The 20,018-nt window shown below is 36.5% G+C and overlaps 1 protein-coding gene across 2 annotated transcripts in view; it reads right to left on the minus strand.

Annotated features, from left to right (window-relative positions):
• MANEA (mannosidase endo-alpha) overlaps window positions 1-20,018 on the minus strand; it is a 58,405-nt gene that overhangs the window by 34,962 nt on the left and 3,425 nt on the right. For both annotated transcript variants that reach the window (XM_070450103.1, XM_070450104.1), the window contains exon 2: window positions 13,448-14,026. In XM_070450103.1, the coding sequence (XP_070306204.1) occupies window positions 13,448-13,988 (541 nt within the window). In that variant the 5' untranslated portion in view covers window positions 13,989-14,026. The remainder of the gene's footprint in view (window positions 1-13,447; window positions 14,027-20,018) is intronic.

A 20,018-nucleotide genomic window follows, 5' to 3' on the forward strand; every position in this document is an offset into this window, starting at 1 on the left:
TATACAGTGTAAGTGACAAACAGATTCAAGGGATTAGATCTAAGAGACAGAGTGCCTGAAGAACTGTGGACAGAGGTTCGTAACATTGTACAGGAGGCGGTGACCAAAACCACCCCCAAGAAAAAGAAAGGCAAAAAGGCAAACTGGTTGTCTGAGGAGGCCTTACAAAGAGCTGAGAAAAGAAGAGAAGCGAAAGGCAAAGAAGAAAGGGACAGATATACACAAATGAACGCAGAGTTCCAGAGAACAGCAAGGAGAGATAAGAAGGCCTTCTTAAGTGAACAATGCAAAGAAAGAGGAAACAGTAGAATGGGAAAGACTAGAGACCTCTTCAAGAAAATCAGAGATACCAAGAGAACATTTCATGCAAACGCAGGACTGATAAACAAGAGAAATGGCAAGGACCTAACAGAAGCAGAGGAGACTAAGAGGAAGTGGCAAGAACACACAGAAGTCTACAAAAAAGCTCTTAATGACCTGGATAACCACGATGGTGTGATCACTCATATAAAGTCAGAGATCCTGGAATATGAATCATCTGGGCCTTAGAATATACTGCTAGGAACATAGCCAGTGGAGGCGACAGAATTAAAGCTCAACTATTTAAAATCCTAAAAAATAATGCTGTTGAAGTGCTTTACTCAATATGCAAGCAAATATGGAAGACTCAGCAGTGGTCACAGGACTGGAAAAGGTGATTTTTCATTCTAATCCCAATTCTAATGCCAAAGAATGTTCAAACTACCAAACGATTGCCCTCATTTCACATGCTAGCAAGGTACTGCTCAAAATCCTTCAAGCGAGGCTTCAACAGTACATGAACCAAGAACTTTCAGATATAAAAGCTGGATTTAGAAAAGGCAGAGGAACCAGAGATCAAATGGGCAACACTTGCTAGATCATAGAAAAAAGCAAGCAATTAAAAAAAAAATCTACTTCAGGTTCATTGACTACATTAAACACTTTAACTGTGTGGATCACAACAAACTGGGAAATTCTTAAAAAAGAGAGAGGAATACCAGAGCATTTTACCAGCCTCCTGAGAAACCTGTATTCAGGACAAGAAGCAACAGTAAGAACTGGACATGGAATAATGGACTGGTTTAAAATTGGGAGAGACACACATCAAGGCTGAATACCGTCACCCTGCTTATTCAACTTGTATCATGTGAAATGCTGGGCTGGATGACTGTAAAGTTGGAATCAAGATTGAGAGGAGAAATACCAATAACCTCAGATATGCAGATGATACCGCTCTAATGGCAGAAAGTGAAGAGGCACTAAAAGCCTCTTGATGAGGGTAAAAAAGAGAGTGAAAAAGCTGGCTTAAAACTCAACATTCGAAACAAAGATCACAGCATCCAATCCCATCACTTCATAGATGGGGAAACAGTAACATTTTATTTTCTTGGGCTGCAAAATCACCGTGGATGGTGACGGCAGCCATGAAATTAAAAGATGCCTCCTCCTTGGAAGAAAACCTATGATATGACAAACCCAGAGAGCATATTAAAAAGCAGAGACATCACTTTGACAACAAAGGTCTGTATGGTCAAAGCTATTTTTCATTCCAGTAGTAATGTACAGATGTGATAGTTGGACCATAAAGAAGGCTGGGCACCGAAGAATTGATGCTTTCAATGTGGTGCTGGAGAAGACTCCTGAGAGCCCTTCAGACACAAGGAAGTCAAAGCAGTCAACCCTAAATGAAATCTACACTGAATATTCATTGGAAGGACTGATGCTGAAGCTCTAATACTTTGGCTACCTGATGCAAAGAACTGTCAAACTGGGAAAGACTCTGATGCTGGGTAAGATTGAGGGTAAGAGGAAAAGGGGGCAACAGAAGATGAAATGCTTAGATGCCATTGTCAACTCAATGGACATGAGTTTGTGCAAGTTCTGGGAGATAGCAAAGGACAGGGAAGATTGGCATGTTCTAGTTCATGTGCTTGCACAGAATCGACATGCCTTAGTGACTGAGTAACAACAACAAAGCAAACAGCAGGCACTAAATGTAACCATAAAAAGTTTAATCCTAAGGAATACAGAATAAGAGAAATAAAGAATGGGAGAAATACCAAGACTGAAAAGACGGCCGATTTCAATCATGTCAAACCACATAAATAAACCATATTATGAGAAAAGAAGAGAAGCGAAAGGCAAAGGAGAAAAGCAAAGATATATCCACCTAAACGCAGAGTTTCAAAGAATTACAAGGAGAGATAAGAAAGCCTTCCTCAGTGGTCAATGCAAAGAAAAACAGGAAAACAACAGAGTGTGAAAGACTAGAGACCTCTTCGAGAAAATGAGAGATACCAAGGGAACATTCATGCACAGAAGGGCAAAATAAAGAATAGAAATGGTATGGACCTAACAGAAGCAGAAGATAGTAAGATGAGGTGGCAAGAATACACAGAAGAACTATACAAAAAAGATCTTTATGACACAGATAACCAGGATGGCGTGATCACTCACCTAGAGCCAGACATCCTGGAATGTGAAGTCAAGTGGGTCTTAGGAAGCATCACTATGAACAAAGCTAGTGGAGGTGATGGGATTACAGCTAAGTTATTTCAAACCACCGCATAATTGCACTCATCTCACAGGCTAGCAAAGCAATGCTCAAAATTCTCCAAGAGAGGCTTCAATAGTATGTGAACAGAGAACTTCTAGATATTCAAGATAGATTTAGAAAAGGCAGAGGAAACAGAATAAATTGCCAACATCCGCTGGATCATAGAAAAAGCAAGAGAATACAGAAACATCCACTTCTGCTTCACTGAATACAATAAAGGCTCTGACTGTATGGATCACAACAAACTGGCAAATTCTTAGAGAGATGGGAATACCAGGCCACCTTCCTTGCTTCCTGAGAAATCTGTATGCAGGTCAAGAAGCAAGAGTGAGAACCAAACAAGAGTGAGAATAACAGACTGGTTCAAAATTGGGAAAGGAGTGTGTCAAGGCTGTATATCGTCACCCTGCTTATTTAACTTATATGCAGAGTGCATCATGAGAAATACCAGGTGGATGAAGTACAAGCTGGAATCATGACTGCCAGGAGAAATAGCAATAACTCAGATATGCAGATGACACCACCCTTATGGAAGAAACCGAAGAACTACTAGACAGCATCGTGATGAAGATGAAAGACGAGAGTAAAAGAGCTGGCTTTAAACTCAACTTTCAGAAAGTGAAGATCATGGCATCCGGTCCCATCACTTCATAGCAAATAAATAGGGAAACAATAACAGACTTTTATTTTCTTGGGCTCCAAAATCACTGCAGATGGTGACTGCAGCCATGAAATTAAAAGACACTTGCTCCTTGGAAGAAAAGCTATTACCAACCTAGAAAGCATATAAAAGGCAGAGTCATTACTTTGCAACAAAAGTTCATATAGTCAAAGCTATGGTTTTCCCAGTACTCATGCATGGATGTGAGAGTTGGACCATAAAGAAGGCTGAATGCCTAAGAATTGATGCTTTTGAATTGTGCTGCTGCAAAGACTCTTGAGGGTCCCTTCTACCACAAGGAAATCCAACCAGTCCATCCTAAAGGAAATCAGTCCTGAATATTCATTGGAAGGACTAATGCTGAAGCTCCAATACTTTGGCCACCTGATATGAAGAGCTGACTCATCAGAATAGACCCTGTTGCAGGAAAAAAACTGAAGGCAGGAGAAGGCGATGACAGAAGTTGAGATGGTTGGATGGCATCACCAGCTCAATGGATATGAGTTTGAGCAGGCTCCAGGAGTTAGTGAGGGACAGGGATGTCTGGCGTGCTGCAGTCCACAGGGCTGCAAAGAATCAGACATGACTGGGTGACTGAACAGAACTGAACCATAGGCTGTGTTCAGGAAAGCCACTTTAAGTATAAAGACAAAGATAAGTTAAAAGCTAAAGAATGATAAAAGATACAGGAGACAGAAGTTAATCAAAGAGAGGAGCAGTTGTTATAACAATGTGAATCAATGCAGACTTCAAAACAAAGAATATTACCAGCATAAAGAGAGATTGTTTTATAATAATATAGGTCTCAATTATCCCCAAAGATATAACAGTCCTAAATGATTATGTACTTAAAAAAGACCTCAAAATATATGAAGCAAAATCTGACAAATATGAAAGGAGGAATAGATGAATCCACAGTTGTTTTCTGGGGACTTGAAAACTGCTTTGTCAGTGACTGATAAAACAAACAGAACATAGGCAAGGCTAAAGAAGATCTCAACACCACCACCAAGAACATGAGCTAACTGGCGTTTATAAGAATCCATTCAACAGCAGCAGAACACACACTCTTTTACCAAGGAATCAATGAAACCAAAAGTTGGCTCACTGACTGAGTCAACAATAACAATCATACTCTATGAACACTGACCAGAAAAGGAGAACAGAAACAGATTCTCAAAAGCAGATGTGTAAGAGGCTTTAAAAGCATTAGAAAGAAATAATACATACAACTCTATGTCCAAGAACTAAATATTCAATGAAATAGTTTAAACAGTTCTTTAAAAGATTAAAGTATCTAAAGTCACTGTAGAATAAATAATGTGAACAGTCCTATGTCTAATGAAATTCATTTTGTAGTTAAAAAAAATAATGAACCTACTAGCCCAAGAGGATTTCACAGGTGAATTCTATCAAGTAAGAAAGAAAAAAAAAAATCAGTTCTATGCAATCTCTTCCAGAATACGAAAGAAGGAAGACTTCCTGACTAATTTCATGAGGTCATAAACTAATCTAATAACAAAAGACAAAACACATCAAAAAAGGAAAATCACAGACCAACATCTCCAATATTTCATATGAAAAAAGATGCAAAATCCTTTAAAAGATGAGCAAATAGGATTTAGCAATATACAAATAGGATAACAAATCATCACCAAATAGGGTTTATTTTAAGAATAAAGGATGAGATTCAACATTTGAAGATTAACCCATATAAGTAACTATGTTAAGAGTAAAGATTAAATTGCCAAAGGATTAAAGAAAAAAAATCATAGGGGAAACCAGAAAATACTTAAGAGATGAACAAAACAAAAATATGATATACCAATACTTATGATATGTGGCCAAAGTGATACTAAAGGGTAAACTAATAGCTGTAAATGCTGACATCTAAAAAACAAGGAAAATCTCAAACAATTTAACTTCACAAATTTAAGGAACTAGAAAAAGAAGAACAAAACAATTCTAAAGCTAGAAGAGGAATAAGATAATAAAGCTTAGGTAAGATATATATGAAACAGAAAATAGAAAAACAATGGAGAAAATCAATGAAACCAAACTTTGGTTTTCAGAAGAGGTCATAAAATTAACAAACCTTAGCTGGATGAACTAAGAGGAAAAGAGAGATGGTGGAAATTACTAAAATCAAAGATGACAGAATGTTACTACTGATCCTACAGGAGCAAAATGATTATTATAAAGTACCAGGAACAATTTTATATGAGCAAATTTGATAGCCTAGATAAAATGGGCAAATTCTTAGAAGCTCAAAACCTATCCAGACTAAATTATGAAGAAATAAACAATCTGCATAGACTACCACTATTCAGATTGGAGAAGGAAATGGCAACCCACTCCAGTGTTCTTGCCTGGAGAATGCCAGGGACTGGGGAGCCTGGTGGGCTGCTGTCTATGGGGTCACACAGAGTCGGACACAACTGAAGCGACTTAGCAGCATCACTATTCAGGAAATTGAATCTATAAACAAACATCTCCTGACAAAGGAAGAAAAAGCCCTAGACAAGATGGCTTCACATGGGTGAATTCTACTAAATATTTAAAGAAGAAATGAAACAATCATTGTCAAACTGTTCAAAAACCAGAGGAGAAAACATTTTCTAACTCATTCTATGACATCTGCATTACCTTAATAGCAAAGCAAGACCAAAACACAAGAAAACTATAAACAACTATCCCTTATGAGCACTGATGCAACTCTTCAACAGAACGTTAGCAAGTTGAATTTAGCAGCACACTAAAAGGATTACACAACATGACTAGGTATGGTTTATCCCTGGAGTGCTAGGATGATGCAACAGATGGAAATTGATCAATGTAATATGCTGCCTTAATAGAATGAAGGGAAAAATAAATGGTCATCTCAAATGATGCAAAAAAAGCAACTGGCAAAACTCAACACTTTTTCATGAAACACTTAAATACTAGGCATAGAAAAAATAAAACAAAACTACCATAACATAACAGAAATTTTATATAAAATAGCCACAACGGCCAGCATACTCAATAGCGAAAGACTAAAAGCTTTTCCTCAAAGATTAAGAACAAGCCAAGGAGGTCTACATTCACTTCAAGTTAACACAATACTAGAAGTTCTAGACAGCAATTAGGAAACAAACAAAAGTAAAAGGAATTCAAATAGGAAAGAAAGCAAAATTATCTCTGTTTGCAGATGATATGATCTTATATGTAGAAAACTTTAAAGATTTCACACACACAAAACAAATATTAGAATAATGGACAGAGGTTTGTGACATTGTACAGGAGGCAGTGATCAAGACCATCCCCAACAAAAAGAAATGTAAAAAGCAAAATGGTTGTGTGAGGAGGCCTTACAAATAGCTACAAAAAGAAAAGAAGCAAAAATCAAAAGAGCAAAGAAAAAAAGACACCCATTTGAATGCAGAGTTTCAAAGAATAGCAAGGAGAGATAAGAAAGCCTTCCTCAGTGATCAGTGCAAAGAAATAGAGAAGAACAATAGACTGGGAAAGACTAGATCACTTCAAGAAAATCAGAGATACCAAGGGAACATTTCACGCAAAGATGGGCTCAACAAAGGACAGAAATGGTAGGGACCTAACAGAAGCAAAAGATATTAAGAAGAGGTGGCAACAATACACAGAAGAACTGTACAAAAAAGATCTTCATGACCCAGATAACCACGATGGTGTGATAACTCACCTAGAGCCAGACATCCTGGAATGTGAAGTCAAGTGGGCCTTAGAAGCATCACTAGGAACAAAGCTAGTGGAGGTGATGAATTCAGTTGAGCTATTTCAAATCCTAAAAGATGATGCTGTGAAAGTGCTGCGCTCAATATGCCAGCAAATGTGGAAAACTCAGCAGTGGCCACAAGACTGGAAAAGGTCAGTTTTCATTCCAATCTCAAAGAAAGGCAATGCCAAACAATGTCCTAACTACCACACAATTGCACTCATCTCACAGGCTAGCAAAGCAATGCTCAAAATTCTCCAAGGAGGCTTCAACAATCCGTGAACCGTGAACTTCCAGATGTTCAAGCTGGATTTAGAAAACAGACAGGAACCAGAGATCAAATTGCCAACATCCACCAGATCATCGAAAAGCAAGAGAGTTCCAGAAAAACATCTACTTCTGCTTTATTGACTACATCAAAGCCTTTGACTGTGTGGGTCACAACAAACTGGAAAATTCTTAAAAGAGACAGGAATACCAGACCACCTAGCCTGTCTCCTGAGCTATCTGTATGCAGGTCATGAAGCAACAATTAGAACTGGACATGGAACAACAGACTGGTTACAAATCTGGAAAGGAGTACATCAAGGCTGTATATTGTCACCCTGCTTATTTAACTTATATGCAGAATACATCATGCAAAATGCCAGGCTGAATGAATGACAACATGGAATCAAGATTGCTGGGAGAATTTAAAAAAAAATAAATAAAAGATTGCTGGGAGAAATATTAGTAACTTCCGATATGGAGATGACACCACCGTTATGGCAGAAAGCAAAGAACTAAAGAGCCTCTTGATGAAAGTGAAAGAGGAGAGTGAAAAAGTTGGCTCAAAACTCAGCATTCAGAAAACGAAGATCTTGGCATCTGGTCCCATCACTTCATGGCAAATAAATGGGGAACAATGGAAACAGTGACAGACTTTATTTTCTTGGGCTCCAAAATCACTACAGATGGTGCCTGCAGCCATGAAATTAAAAGAAGCTTGAAAATCTATGATCAACCAAGACAACATATTAAAAAGCAGAGACATTGCTTTGCAGACAAAGGTCCATATAGTCAAAGCTATGGTTTTCCAGTAGTCATATATGGATGTGAAAGGTGGACTATAGAGAAAGCTGAACATGGAAGAATTGATGCTTTTGAACTGTGGTATTGGAGAAGACTCTTGAGAGTCTCTTGGATTGCAAGGAAATAAAACCAGTCAATCCTAAAGGAAATCAGTCCTCAATATTCATTGGAAGGACTGATGCTGAAGCTGAAACTGCAATACTTTGGCCACCTGATGCGAAGAACCTGACTCATTTGAGAAGACCCTGATGCTGGGAAAGATTGAAGGCAGGAGGAGAAGGGGACGACAGAGGATGAGCTGGTTGGATGGCATCACTGACTCGATGGACATGAGTTTGAGCATGCTGTGGGAACTGATGATGGACAGTGAAGCCAGGCCTGCTGCAGTCCATGGGGTCGCAAAGAGTTGGTTATGACTGTGTGACTGAACTGTCTTACTATAAGTTCTGTTTCTTCTACTTTTATGTACAAATTTTAAAGGCAGGAGTTTCAGAAATACAAACTGTTGCCTTATTAAAACTGCTAATTTTCAGCTTTGTTTCCATCTAGCGCTTTTCAAGTACCAATAAAGAAAACAAACAGAAACCCAGGAGATGTGACTTACTCATCTTGAATTTAGCACAAGGCTGGGACATGGTAGAAACTTAATAAATAAATAGTGCTAACCTGAAGGAAAGGGAAGATAATTTTAAAGATATAGAGTAAATTATGTTTTGCTGAAGTGTATTAGTTTTCTATTACTGCCATAATGAATTAACACAAATTTAATGGCTTAAAACAATGAAAGTTTATAACCTTACAGTTTTATAGGTCAGAATTTGACATGGGTCTACATCAAGAGGGTTCACTGAACTACATCCCTTCCTAGAGGTTTCCAGAAAGAAGCTGTTTCCTTGCTGTTCTTAGCTTACAGAAGACATCGCATTGTTTGGCTCTTGATTTTCAAAGGCAGGCCCCGTAAACTAAGCCCTTTTTATTTTATTTTTTTACTAAGCCCTTTTTAGATGACTTATCTCCAACTTAGATCACTTATCTCTTATTTAGATCACTTATCTCTCTTTTCCCTCTCCTACTTGTAGGGATTCCAGTGATTATATCAGTCCTATTTCAAGGTCAACCAATTAGCAACCCTAATTATACATCTGCAACCTTAATTCCTTTTAACTTGTAAGACAACATACTTAAAGATTCCAGAGATTGGAATGTGTACATCTTGGGGACCATTATTCTGAATATCTGACTATGTTTTTTTGAGCATTTTATAGAAAATTAAAAAATGGGAAGTACTTGTCTATGGTACTTTAAAGACTTGAAAAGGATATATATCTATCAGCGGCTACTTCTATCTGATACATTACTATAATGGTTAGAGTTTAAATACTACATTAATACTTCATTCTAATTTCATCATTCTTTTCTCGAGAAAAAAAAAAGGTTAGACCACTAATATTTAAAACACATAACACTTTAATTGTAGAACAAATAATTAACCAGCTTGCACTGGGTGATACAAAAGTATAATTATTTCACACAGCAATTTCAATAAAAGGAAAAACAAGGCCATTTATATCAAAGGAAAAATATGAATTTTAAACAAGTTAAAGCACATTCATATAGCAATTTAAATAGTTTTCACTATATTCTTCAATTCAAAAGACGCCAGTGTCAGCAGGAAAAGTCCATGGACCAAAATCGTGTTCTGTGCTCACAATTTTTACAGTAAGTCCAGTTATTCTTTGTCTAATAATGATAAGTATAATAGGAAGTGACATCAGCAACATGGTGGCGATGAACTCCTGAACAACCAATGGGTGAAAGAAGAAATCAAAATAGGAACCAAAGATTATCTTAAAATAAAATAAAATCACTTTCTACTAAACCTATCAGTTCAGTTCAGCCACTCAGTTATGTCCGACTCCTTGCGATCCCATGGACTGCAGCACGCCAGGCCTCCCTGTTCATCACCAACACCCGGACCCACCTCAAACTCATGTCCATCATGTTGGCGATGCCATCCAACCATCTTATCCTCTGTCATCCCCTTCTCCTCCTGCCCCCAATCCCTCCCAGCATCAGGGTCTTTTCCAACGAGTCAACTCTTCACACGAGGTGGCCAAAGTACTGGAGTTTCAGCTTCAGCATCAGTCCTTCCAATGAACACCCAGGACTGATCTCCTTCAGGATGGACTGGTTGGATCTCCTCACAGTCCAAGAGTCTTCTCCAACACCACAGTTCAAAAGCATCAATTCTTCAGCGCTCAGCTTTCTTTATGGCCCAACTCTCACACCCATACATGACTACTGGAAAAACCATAGCTTTGACTAGATGGACCTTTGTTGGCAAAATAATATCTCTGCTTTTTAATATGCTGTCTAGGTTGGTCATAACTTTTCCAAGAAGCAAGCGTCTTTTAATTTCATAGCAGCAGTCACCATCAGCAGTGATTTTGGAGCCCCAAAAATAGTCTCTCACTGTTTCCATTGTTTCCCCATCTATTTGCCAAGAAGTGATGGGACCAGATGCCATGATCTTAGTTTTCTGAATGCTGAGTTTTAAGCCAACTTTTCCACTCTCCTCTTTCACTTTCTTACCGGATGCTCCAAAAACCATTCTGAAAGGGATATTTGTAGTCATAAAATGAAGATGTTAAGAAATGGGAAAACTTACAAAGAAACAATCTGGCTTTACACCTCGAGGAGCTAATACATGACAAGAGTACCAAGAACATCCTTTGGTGCTGGGAAAATTAGATAGTCATACACAGCAAAGAAAGTTGGGTCTATCCTATACTACTCACAAAAAGCACCTTGAAAGAGATCAAAGACTTAAAATATAAGACAGACCTGATATAAAACTCCCTAAAGTAAACACAGGAAAGAAGATCTCTGACACTGGTCTTGGCACTGATAAGCATATGACAGAAAAAGCACAAACAACAAAAGAAAAAATCTTAAAGTAGGACTGTGTCAATCTTAAAAGCTTCTGCAGAGCAAAAGCAACAATAATACAATTAAAAGATATATACTGAATAGGAGAAATTATTTTGCATATCATGTAATGAATAAGGGGCTAATATCCATCATTTACAAAAATTCATATAATTCAGCAACAAAAACCAGGCTTTTTTCCAAAGAAGACTTACAAATGGCCAACAGGCACATGAAAAAAATTACTATCACCTGGAAAATATTTACAAGTCAAAACTACAGTGAGATATCCTTTTGTACCTGTATCAATAGCTATCATCAAAAAAACAAGAGATAACAAGTGCTACTGAAGATACAGAGAAAAGAGAATCCTCTTATACTGTATCAATGTAAACTGACACAGTCATTATGAAGAACAGTATGGAGGTTCCTTAAGAAAACAAAAACTAGAAATACTAGATATCTCAGTAATCCAACTCCTGGGCATACACCTGGAAAAAATGATAATTCAAAAAGATACATGCACCCAGTGTTCATTGCAGCACTATTTACAATAGCCAGAACATGGAAGCAACCTAAATTTTCCTTAACAGAGGAATGGACAGAGAAGTGGTACATGAACACAATGGAATATTACTCAGCCATAAAAAGGAACAAAACTGTGCCAATTGTGGAGACAGGGATAGACCTAGAGACTGTTGCAGAGAGCAAAGGAAGTCAGAACAACTAATATCATATATGAATGCATAAATGTGCAATCTAGAAAAATGGTATAGAGAAACTCTTTGCAAAGTAGCAATAGAGACAGACGCAGAGAACAAATGCATGGACACCAAGAGGTGAAGAGGGAGTGGAATGGACTGGGAGTTGGGATCGACATTTACACCCACTGTGTAAAACAGGTAACTGCTGAGACCTACGATGTAGCACAGGGAACTCTATTCAATGCTCTGCGGTGACCACGGGAAGGAAATCCAAAAACGGGGGAATCTATGCGTAGGTGTGGCTGATTCACTTTGCTGTACAACAGAAACACTGAAAAACAACTATACTCCAGTTAAAAAAAACAAGTCATCTTGCACAAAGCTGATTTATAATAGATTCACAGGTCTCTGTAGTATTTTGTTCATGAAAAAATCTTGCATGTCTCTTTACCCAGATCAGCTTAACAGTGAGTTGGCACCTTTTGAAGAGTCAGAAAAATTTAAGAACACTCAATTTCTCCTTTGGCCCTAGTGGTAGAGACATAAAGACGACGGAATCAATCAGGGAGAGTTTTATAAAGGAAGTATTAATGAGTTGAATTTTCATATGCTCAATTACGTATTTTTCTATATTAGTTATCTGTGTGACATGATTCTATGTAAATATATGTAATTGAAGTGCCAGAAATTAGAGGGAAGAAAAAGTTGAAGGGAAGAGGGGAAAACAGTAGGAATACTTTGTGACTTCCCATCAGTTAAAGGTGCATATTGTAAACGTCAGACCAATCATAAAATGAAGGAATATATCTAACAAGTCAGAAAAGAATATAAACTGGACTAAACATTTTCAATACAAGGAGAGGCAGGAAAAATTGGGGAAAAGGACTAGAACAGATGAGATAAATGGAAAACAAATAGCAAAATGAAACATGTAAAATCAACTATATCAATATTAAAACAAATGAAATAAACAGGTGTTAGAAAAGATTGTCAAAGTAGTTTTTTTTTTAAAAAAGGCTAAATTATATGCTACATGCCTAAAATTTGAAACAGCACAAATGTGCACCAAGATGAATGCAGAAACAAATCACTATAATTATACAATGGAATACGACTAAGCAATAATGACTCAATTTCAAAACAGCATGCTGAGTAAAAGACTCCCCTCCCACACATATATACACATGAATATTTAATGATTCTATTTTTATTTAATAGTAAAATATTTACAACAACTACTCTATATGATACATAGTTTCCTTGTATGTAGGGAGAGCTAAATAGCAGACAAAAATTCTGGGGTTATAGAATATTTTACTTCATTATTGGGGCGATATTTAAACAGATGTATAATACGAGAGAATTCATTGTATCTTATGTCAATAACAATTTAATAAAATTCACAGAGTATTAAACTAGAAATCAATAAAAATAATACACCCAGAAATGTTAGCGTTAACATGTTATAACAACAGTTTAATCTAGAGTTTGTAAGTTTAAAATTATAAACTTATAATGTGAGACTAATTAATAATTTCTGACGCCATGGACTGTAGTCCGCCAGGCTCCTCTGTCCATGGGATTTCCCAGGCAAGAATAATGGTGTGGATTGCCATTTCCTTCTCCAGGGGATCTTTCCAACCCAGGGATCGAACCCCTGTCTCCTGCATCGCAGGCGAAACGTGCCACTGAGCCAGCAGTGAAGGTTAATTAGTAACTAATGTTCCACAAAAATTTACTTATACATTCACATACATATCTAAAATACTTACCAATTGAAGCTGAGTACATTTGTTTCATGTGAGTTTCAATGACAGAGGGATCCCGAGAGCTGTAACTTCCCAGCTCAGGATAAAACCTGGAGCCGATGTCATCAGGGGGCTTGTGCTTCCCTTTGGGGTATTTCTTGGTGATCCCAGGGTCCCAGTGTGAGAGAACGGGATGGTCCCAATGTATGTATTTACCATCGAATTGTGGATTTCCATACCAGCTGTAATAAAATACATGTAAATAATAGTTCAGAGGCGGCAGTTCTTCTGGACGAGGTTCAGAGGCTACGGAAGCTTTCACAGTGCTTTCCTCAGTTTTTAAGTTCTTGATGTTGGTTTCACTGTTGATTTTGTCACTCTTTTGGGAATCAAAAACTTTCGTCAAATGAGTTTGTTGCCGAATTTCTGGAAGAAGGTCAAGTCCAAAAGGATCTCCAAAGGCTGCTTGATTTGGTCTCAGCATTTTTAAACCCATCATCAGAGAGAAAAAGAGTAGAATAAAAAGTGACAAAATGAAGCAAGTCTTTCTTCGAAATTTTGCCATGATGTCATCCTTTAAACTCCAAAATGGTAAATGTTTAGCTGTAATGTATTGAAAAACAACAAGTAAGTGGTATTAATAATATTTTCCAATATATTCAAAAGGAAAACTAAAATCCATAAGGTTTGTTAAACTGAAAAATTTTAAAGAGTATTATGTTAATTATATAATCAATTATTAATTGCTATAGAATCTATACATAATTAGACTGATAGCAGTATTTATTTGGAAATATCACAATTACATTTTTGTCAGATGAAGATTTTAAGCATGTTATTTAAGAAAGTGAATATATTCTTCATCCTTTGGACATATTTTCCATAGACTGATATAGAAAAGAAACATTCCATCCAGAGAGACTAAAATTTTCTAAATATAAAATCAAAACTTCAGATTTAAAAAGGAAATACTTACAAATCTATAAAAAGCCTAGTCATTCAACAAACTTATTATGTGACTGCCTCAATTATAATCACCTTTTTCCCCACCCCATTTCACCAACTCAAGTGTTAGACTCAATTTGATCTTGTCTCTCATCTCGCATTATGGAATACATTACGCACATCGGAATTCTATGTCCCATGTGTTCCTTAAACATTTTTAAAATTTTCCTCCTTTTGTCTCTCCATGGTTCAGTCTGAATATTTTCTTCTGAACTATCTTCAATTTCCTGACTCTCTTCAGTGGCAACTAATTTCAGTTATAAATTTAGTCTTAAAATTTTCATTTGACTCTTCTCAAAGATATCAGTTTTCTGTTAAAATTCCCTATTCCTTGAGTTTTGTAATCCCATTTATTTAAAGTCTACCTCTAATAACCTGAATTTGAATCTTAGGATTCTGTTTCTATTTCCTGTTTGGTTTTTTCCTCTTAATATCCAGACAGTAACTATTTTTTTTTAATAGGCTAAATTATTGTTTTTACTAAATGCTATACATAGAATATAAAAAGTTTCAGAGATAATGTGAGGCTCGACATGTCATTTCCTTCAAAGAAAGCTTATTTTTATTTCTTGAAGACTTTTAGGGTAGAGAAAGATTATCTTAGTATAATCACACTGGAAGGGTTGGTGCTGAAGCTGAAGCTCAAATACTCTGGACATGTGATGCAAACAGCTAACTCATTGGAAAAGACTGATGCTGGCAAAGACTGAGGTCAAGAGGAGAAGAAGGCGACAGAGGATGAGATGGTTGAATGGCACCACTGACTCAAATAGACATGAGTCTGAGCAAATTGAAATAGTGGAGAACAGGGAAGACTAGTGAGCTACAATTCACCGGGTTGCAAAAAGTCAGATGCAACTTAGTGACTGAACAGCAACAATCACAGATGGAAATCTTCAAAACTGGCTTTAAGTCCTTGCAAATACATGGTGTATTTCGGATTCATCTTTACTCCTTTATAAGTATAACTTGTAAGTACAAGTTCTGAAATCAAAGTCACAAGTCTTTACCAAGACTCCTCCTCTAGGGTGGGCTTTAGAAGGATCCTGAATTCCAATTTTGGTCCCCAAAAAAGCCATGAAACTACCGAAAGCTCTGTTCATTTTCTCAGCTGCCATTTTTTCCTTATATTCTCAGCTTCTCTGATGCTACTTTTGAAGCAGAGGTTTTAAATAATGCCCCTATTTCCCACCTTAATCTCTCAAAGAATAATGTAAGCGGTAGGGCTTAGAATCATTCAAATATTCATATAATCCCACCTGAAATGGCTTATATCCTTAGTGTAATAAAAGACTTTGTATACATAAGACTCAAAATTCAGATGCAATAAATTAAAAAAAAAAAAGATTAACTACATAGATTTTTAAATATATATATCAAAAAACACTACAAAATAAAGTGAAAGGACAAAATAAAGTGAAAGGACAACTGACAATCTGAATGAAATTATTTGAAAGGATGAAACTGGAGCCCATTATACAGAGCGAAGTAAGCCAGAAAGATAAAGACCATTACAGTATACTAACACATATATATGAAATTTAGAAAGATGGTAATGATAACCCTATATGCAAAACAGAAAAAGAGACTCAGATGTATAGAACAGACTTGTGGACTCTGGGAGAAGGCGAGGGTGGGATGTTTCAAGAGAACAGCATCGAAACATGTATATTGTCTAGGGTGAAACAGATCACCAGCCCAGGTTGGGTGCATGAGACAAGTGCACGGGCCTGGTGCACTGGTAAGACCCGGAGAGATCGGGTGGGGAGGGAGGTGGGAGGGGGGACCGGGATGGGGAATACATGTAAATCCATGGCTAATTCATTTCAATGTATGACAAAAATCACTGCAATGATGTAAAGTAATTAGCCTCCAACTAATAAAAATAAAAGAAAAAAAAAAAGATCTTCTGTATCATTCAATATTAGAAAAATGTAAATTAAAACCACACAAATGTATCATTTCTTATCTATGAGATTGGCAAAAAATAAAAAGCATGAAACTACATCCTACTGGCAAGAACAGTGAGAAAATAAGCACTCTTATACATTGACAGTGAATGAAATCTATACAACCTTTTTGGGAATTGGGCAATATATAACAAAATTACACATCCATATTCCTTTGATTCAAGAATCCTACTTCACAGAATTTACCTTGAAAATACACAACCAATAGTAAGTACATAAGTTAATATGCAACACTGTTTGTAAAATACTGAGTATTCAGAAAAAATGAGGAAGAGCTCTGAGATGAAAGAAAGTGACTCTGTGGATATACTGCTAAGTGAAAAAAGCAAAATGACAATAAGAAAAAAATAGATTTTCCCAAGTGAGCAGAAGAAACAGAAAAATAAGAATCTAATAAGGCTGATTATTTACAGAGGGTAACATTCCTTTGCAGGGAAGGTGGCACTCTTGTGTACATGAATAAAGGGATGATACTACCATTCTGACCCACCTCTACAATTTGTTGTCCTAAAATTTCAAAGTTGACAAGATAAAAACAAATCTTTCCCTTTACTTAAAGAAACGGAGAATTTTTGACAAGTCATTAAGTAGGGGAAAAAACATGGATGTAAAAGGAGCTCAACTATATTAAGGAGACAGAGAGGAAGTGCATGTAAACGTATAATGATTACCTGTGGGTAATCAATTACTTAGTGATATTTTCTTATGCTGTCTTCTAAAATTAGAACATAACATTTCATAAGGAATAAAAATTTATATGCAGTAGGTATTTTATAAGGAAATAATCAATGGTAATGAATATTGACAAATCATAGAGAATAGAAACAATAACTACTCAATTTAGAAATTATAAGATGGATTTTTGAAACACTGATAGCTGAACAGGGCGAAATTCAAAGAAGAGTCAGGATACATAATGGAAAGAATATTGATTTGGGAATTTGAAGATCTACGTTTAAATCACCTATGTTGACCTGCGTGACTCTGAGATTTTTTTTTAAAACTTGTCTACAAAAAAAATTAACTCTACTGTTTTCTGACAAATTTGTTCTGTAAATCATGCAAGATAATATATGCAAAATAAAATGTAAAAAGGTAATGTTTTAATCAAATAATACCAATTAATTTTAAAAAAGAAAAAGTGAAGAAATATATGAAACAGTTCTGAGACCTTTGTATATTTGTTAGACCCACTTCTCAGAGCACTAGATGAACAGAAAACATGAAATATCTATTTATAAAGGCTGCTGCTCCCTCCTTTACTCTATTTCTCTTTTCTTTCATATTATTACTTCCAGTAAGTCTAATCTACCCAAATAAAGACAGGTCTCCTGTGCTTAAAATTTGGACTCTGCAGTCCAAATTCTAGCAGGGCTTTTTTTTAGCCTTTTCACCTATATAAGTGACTTGAAATTTTCCCTGCTTTTCTCATCTCTACAATGAGTTATTACCTCACTCAAAGGATCTTTATGAGGATGAAAGAAGTTAGTATTACAAAACCCCTGGAATCATTTCTGGCTTAGTGTAATACTGAATGAATACAAACAACTATTTATTTTGATGATGACTGTTATTAAAGATAGGTGCCTGGCAAGCAATCAGTTAACACACAGCTTACTCTAAGTACCTATTCTCCATATGGCTAATTTCTCGGCTATTACACTAATCCATCAAGACAAAGCTAAACTGTTGCCTCTTCTTGATACTTCTCCCAATGATTCCAGACTGAAAAATACTCACTTTCCCATATAGTCTATTATGACATTGTTACCTACTTTTTAAATTTGCATTTATCTATTGCACCACGCTATTTAATGTATTATACATCCTACTAGATTGTTCCATAAGATCCAGAAATGGAGTCCTTACCTTTACACTATAGTAGAACCCAATATACCTTATATTTAGTCAATGACTATTAAATGTTAAACTTAAAAAATTTAACTTCTGGCCCTTTTGTTTTTGACATTGGTATCTATTGGGGCAGTATGTGTACAAACAGGTTCTACAGACTATACATATAGTTGACATGCCCAGTCTACACTGAACATATTATATAGGAAGAATCATAGCTAAATAGACAGATCCAATAATTTTTTTTTCCATTTATTTTTATTAGTTGGAGGCTAATTACTTTACAACATTGCAGTGGTTTTTGTCATACATTGAAATGAATTAGCCATGGATTTACATGTATTCCCCATCCCGGTCCCCCCTCCCACCTCCCTCTCCACCCGATCCCTCTGGGTCTTCCCAGTGCACCAGGTCCGAGCACTTGTCTCATGCACCCAACCTCGGCTGGTGATCTGTTTCACCCTAGAAAATATACATGTTTCGATGCTGTTCTCTTGAAACATCCCACCCTCACCTTCTCCCAGAGTCCACAAGTCTGTTCTATACCTCTGAGTCTCTTTTTCTGTTTTGCATATAGGGTTATCGTTACCATCTTTCTAAATTCCATATATATGTGTTAGTATACTGTAATGGTCTTTATCTTTCTGGCTTACTTCGCTCTGTATAATGGGCTCCAGTTTCATCCATCTCATTAGAACTGATTCAAATGAATTCTTTTGAATGGCTGAGTAATATTCCATGGTGTATATGTACCACAGCTTCCTCATCCATTCGTCTGCTGATGGGCATCTGGGTTGCTTCCATGTCCTAGCTATTATAAACAGTGCTGTGATGAACACTGGGGTGCACGTGTCTCTTTCAGATCTGGTTTCCTTGGTGTGTATGCCCAGAAGTGGGATTGCTGGGTCATATGGCAGTTCTATTTCCAGCTTTTTAAGAAATCTCCACACTGTTTTCCATAGTGGCTGTACTAATTTGCATTCCCACCAACAGTGTAAGAGGGTTCCCTTTTCTCCACACCCTCTCCAGCATTTATTGCTTGTAGACTTTCAGATCCAATAATTTTTTAAATCCATTTTAATAAAAATTATTGTGTCCAACTTAGCAAAACAATGAAATTTGAGATGCCTAACAGGTCTAACGATCTTTAGTAGAAAAAGTGTGGCAGAACTACTTAATTGTTTTCAACACAAAAAAGTTCCAGAAGTCACCTCAGAGGAAAAAAGTTCCAAGTTAATTACAGATGTATAGGTTTCCGAAGGAGAAACCTACTCAATACTCAGGGTATCAGATAAAGGAAAATCTAGCATCTTCAAAGGGCACATGATAAAATGACACACAGAAGTAATACATTTGTTCTTTTGAAACTCTACGGCTTCTACTTTTGTTTTTTGTGATTTGCAGGTCTTTCAATCTTTGAAATGACTGACTTTAATGTGTAGGTCTAGCGAGATAAACAAGATCCAGAATCAGTGTTATACTATGATTTCAAAATGGCTTGGCTCCCATCCTGCTATGCAGAAAGACCCCAAAATTTCACTGTTTAATTTTTATTATGTTATACAGATTTCTGATTGCTTTCTTTTTCTAGCTGTTTTCCTAACATTATTTTCTAAGAAACCATTGAAGAGAAATATAACTAATTCTAGCTTTAGACTGTGCTGTTGGAGAAGACTCTTGAGAGTCCCTTAGACTGCAAGGAGATCAAAGCAGTCAATTCTAAAGGAAATCAGTCCTGAATATTAATTGGAAGGACTGATGCTGAA

The sequence above is a fragment of the Odocoileus virginianus genome, chromosome 19 (genome assembly GCF_023699985.2).
Source record: "Odocoileus virginianus isolate 20LAN1187 ecotype Illinois chromosome 19, Ovbor_1.2, whole genome shotgun sequence".
Taxonomy (NCBI): Eukaryota; Metazoa; Chordata; class Mammalia; order Artiodactyla; family Cervidae; genus Odocoileus; species Odocoileus virginianus.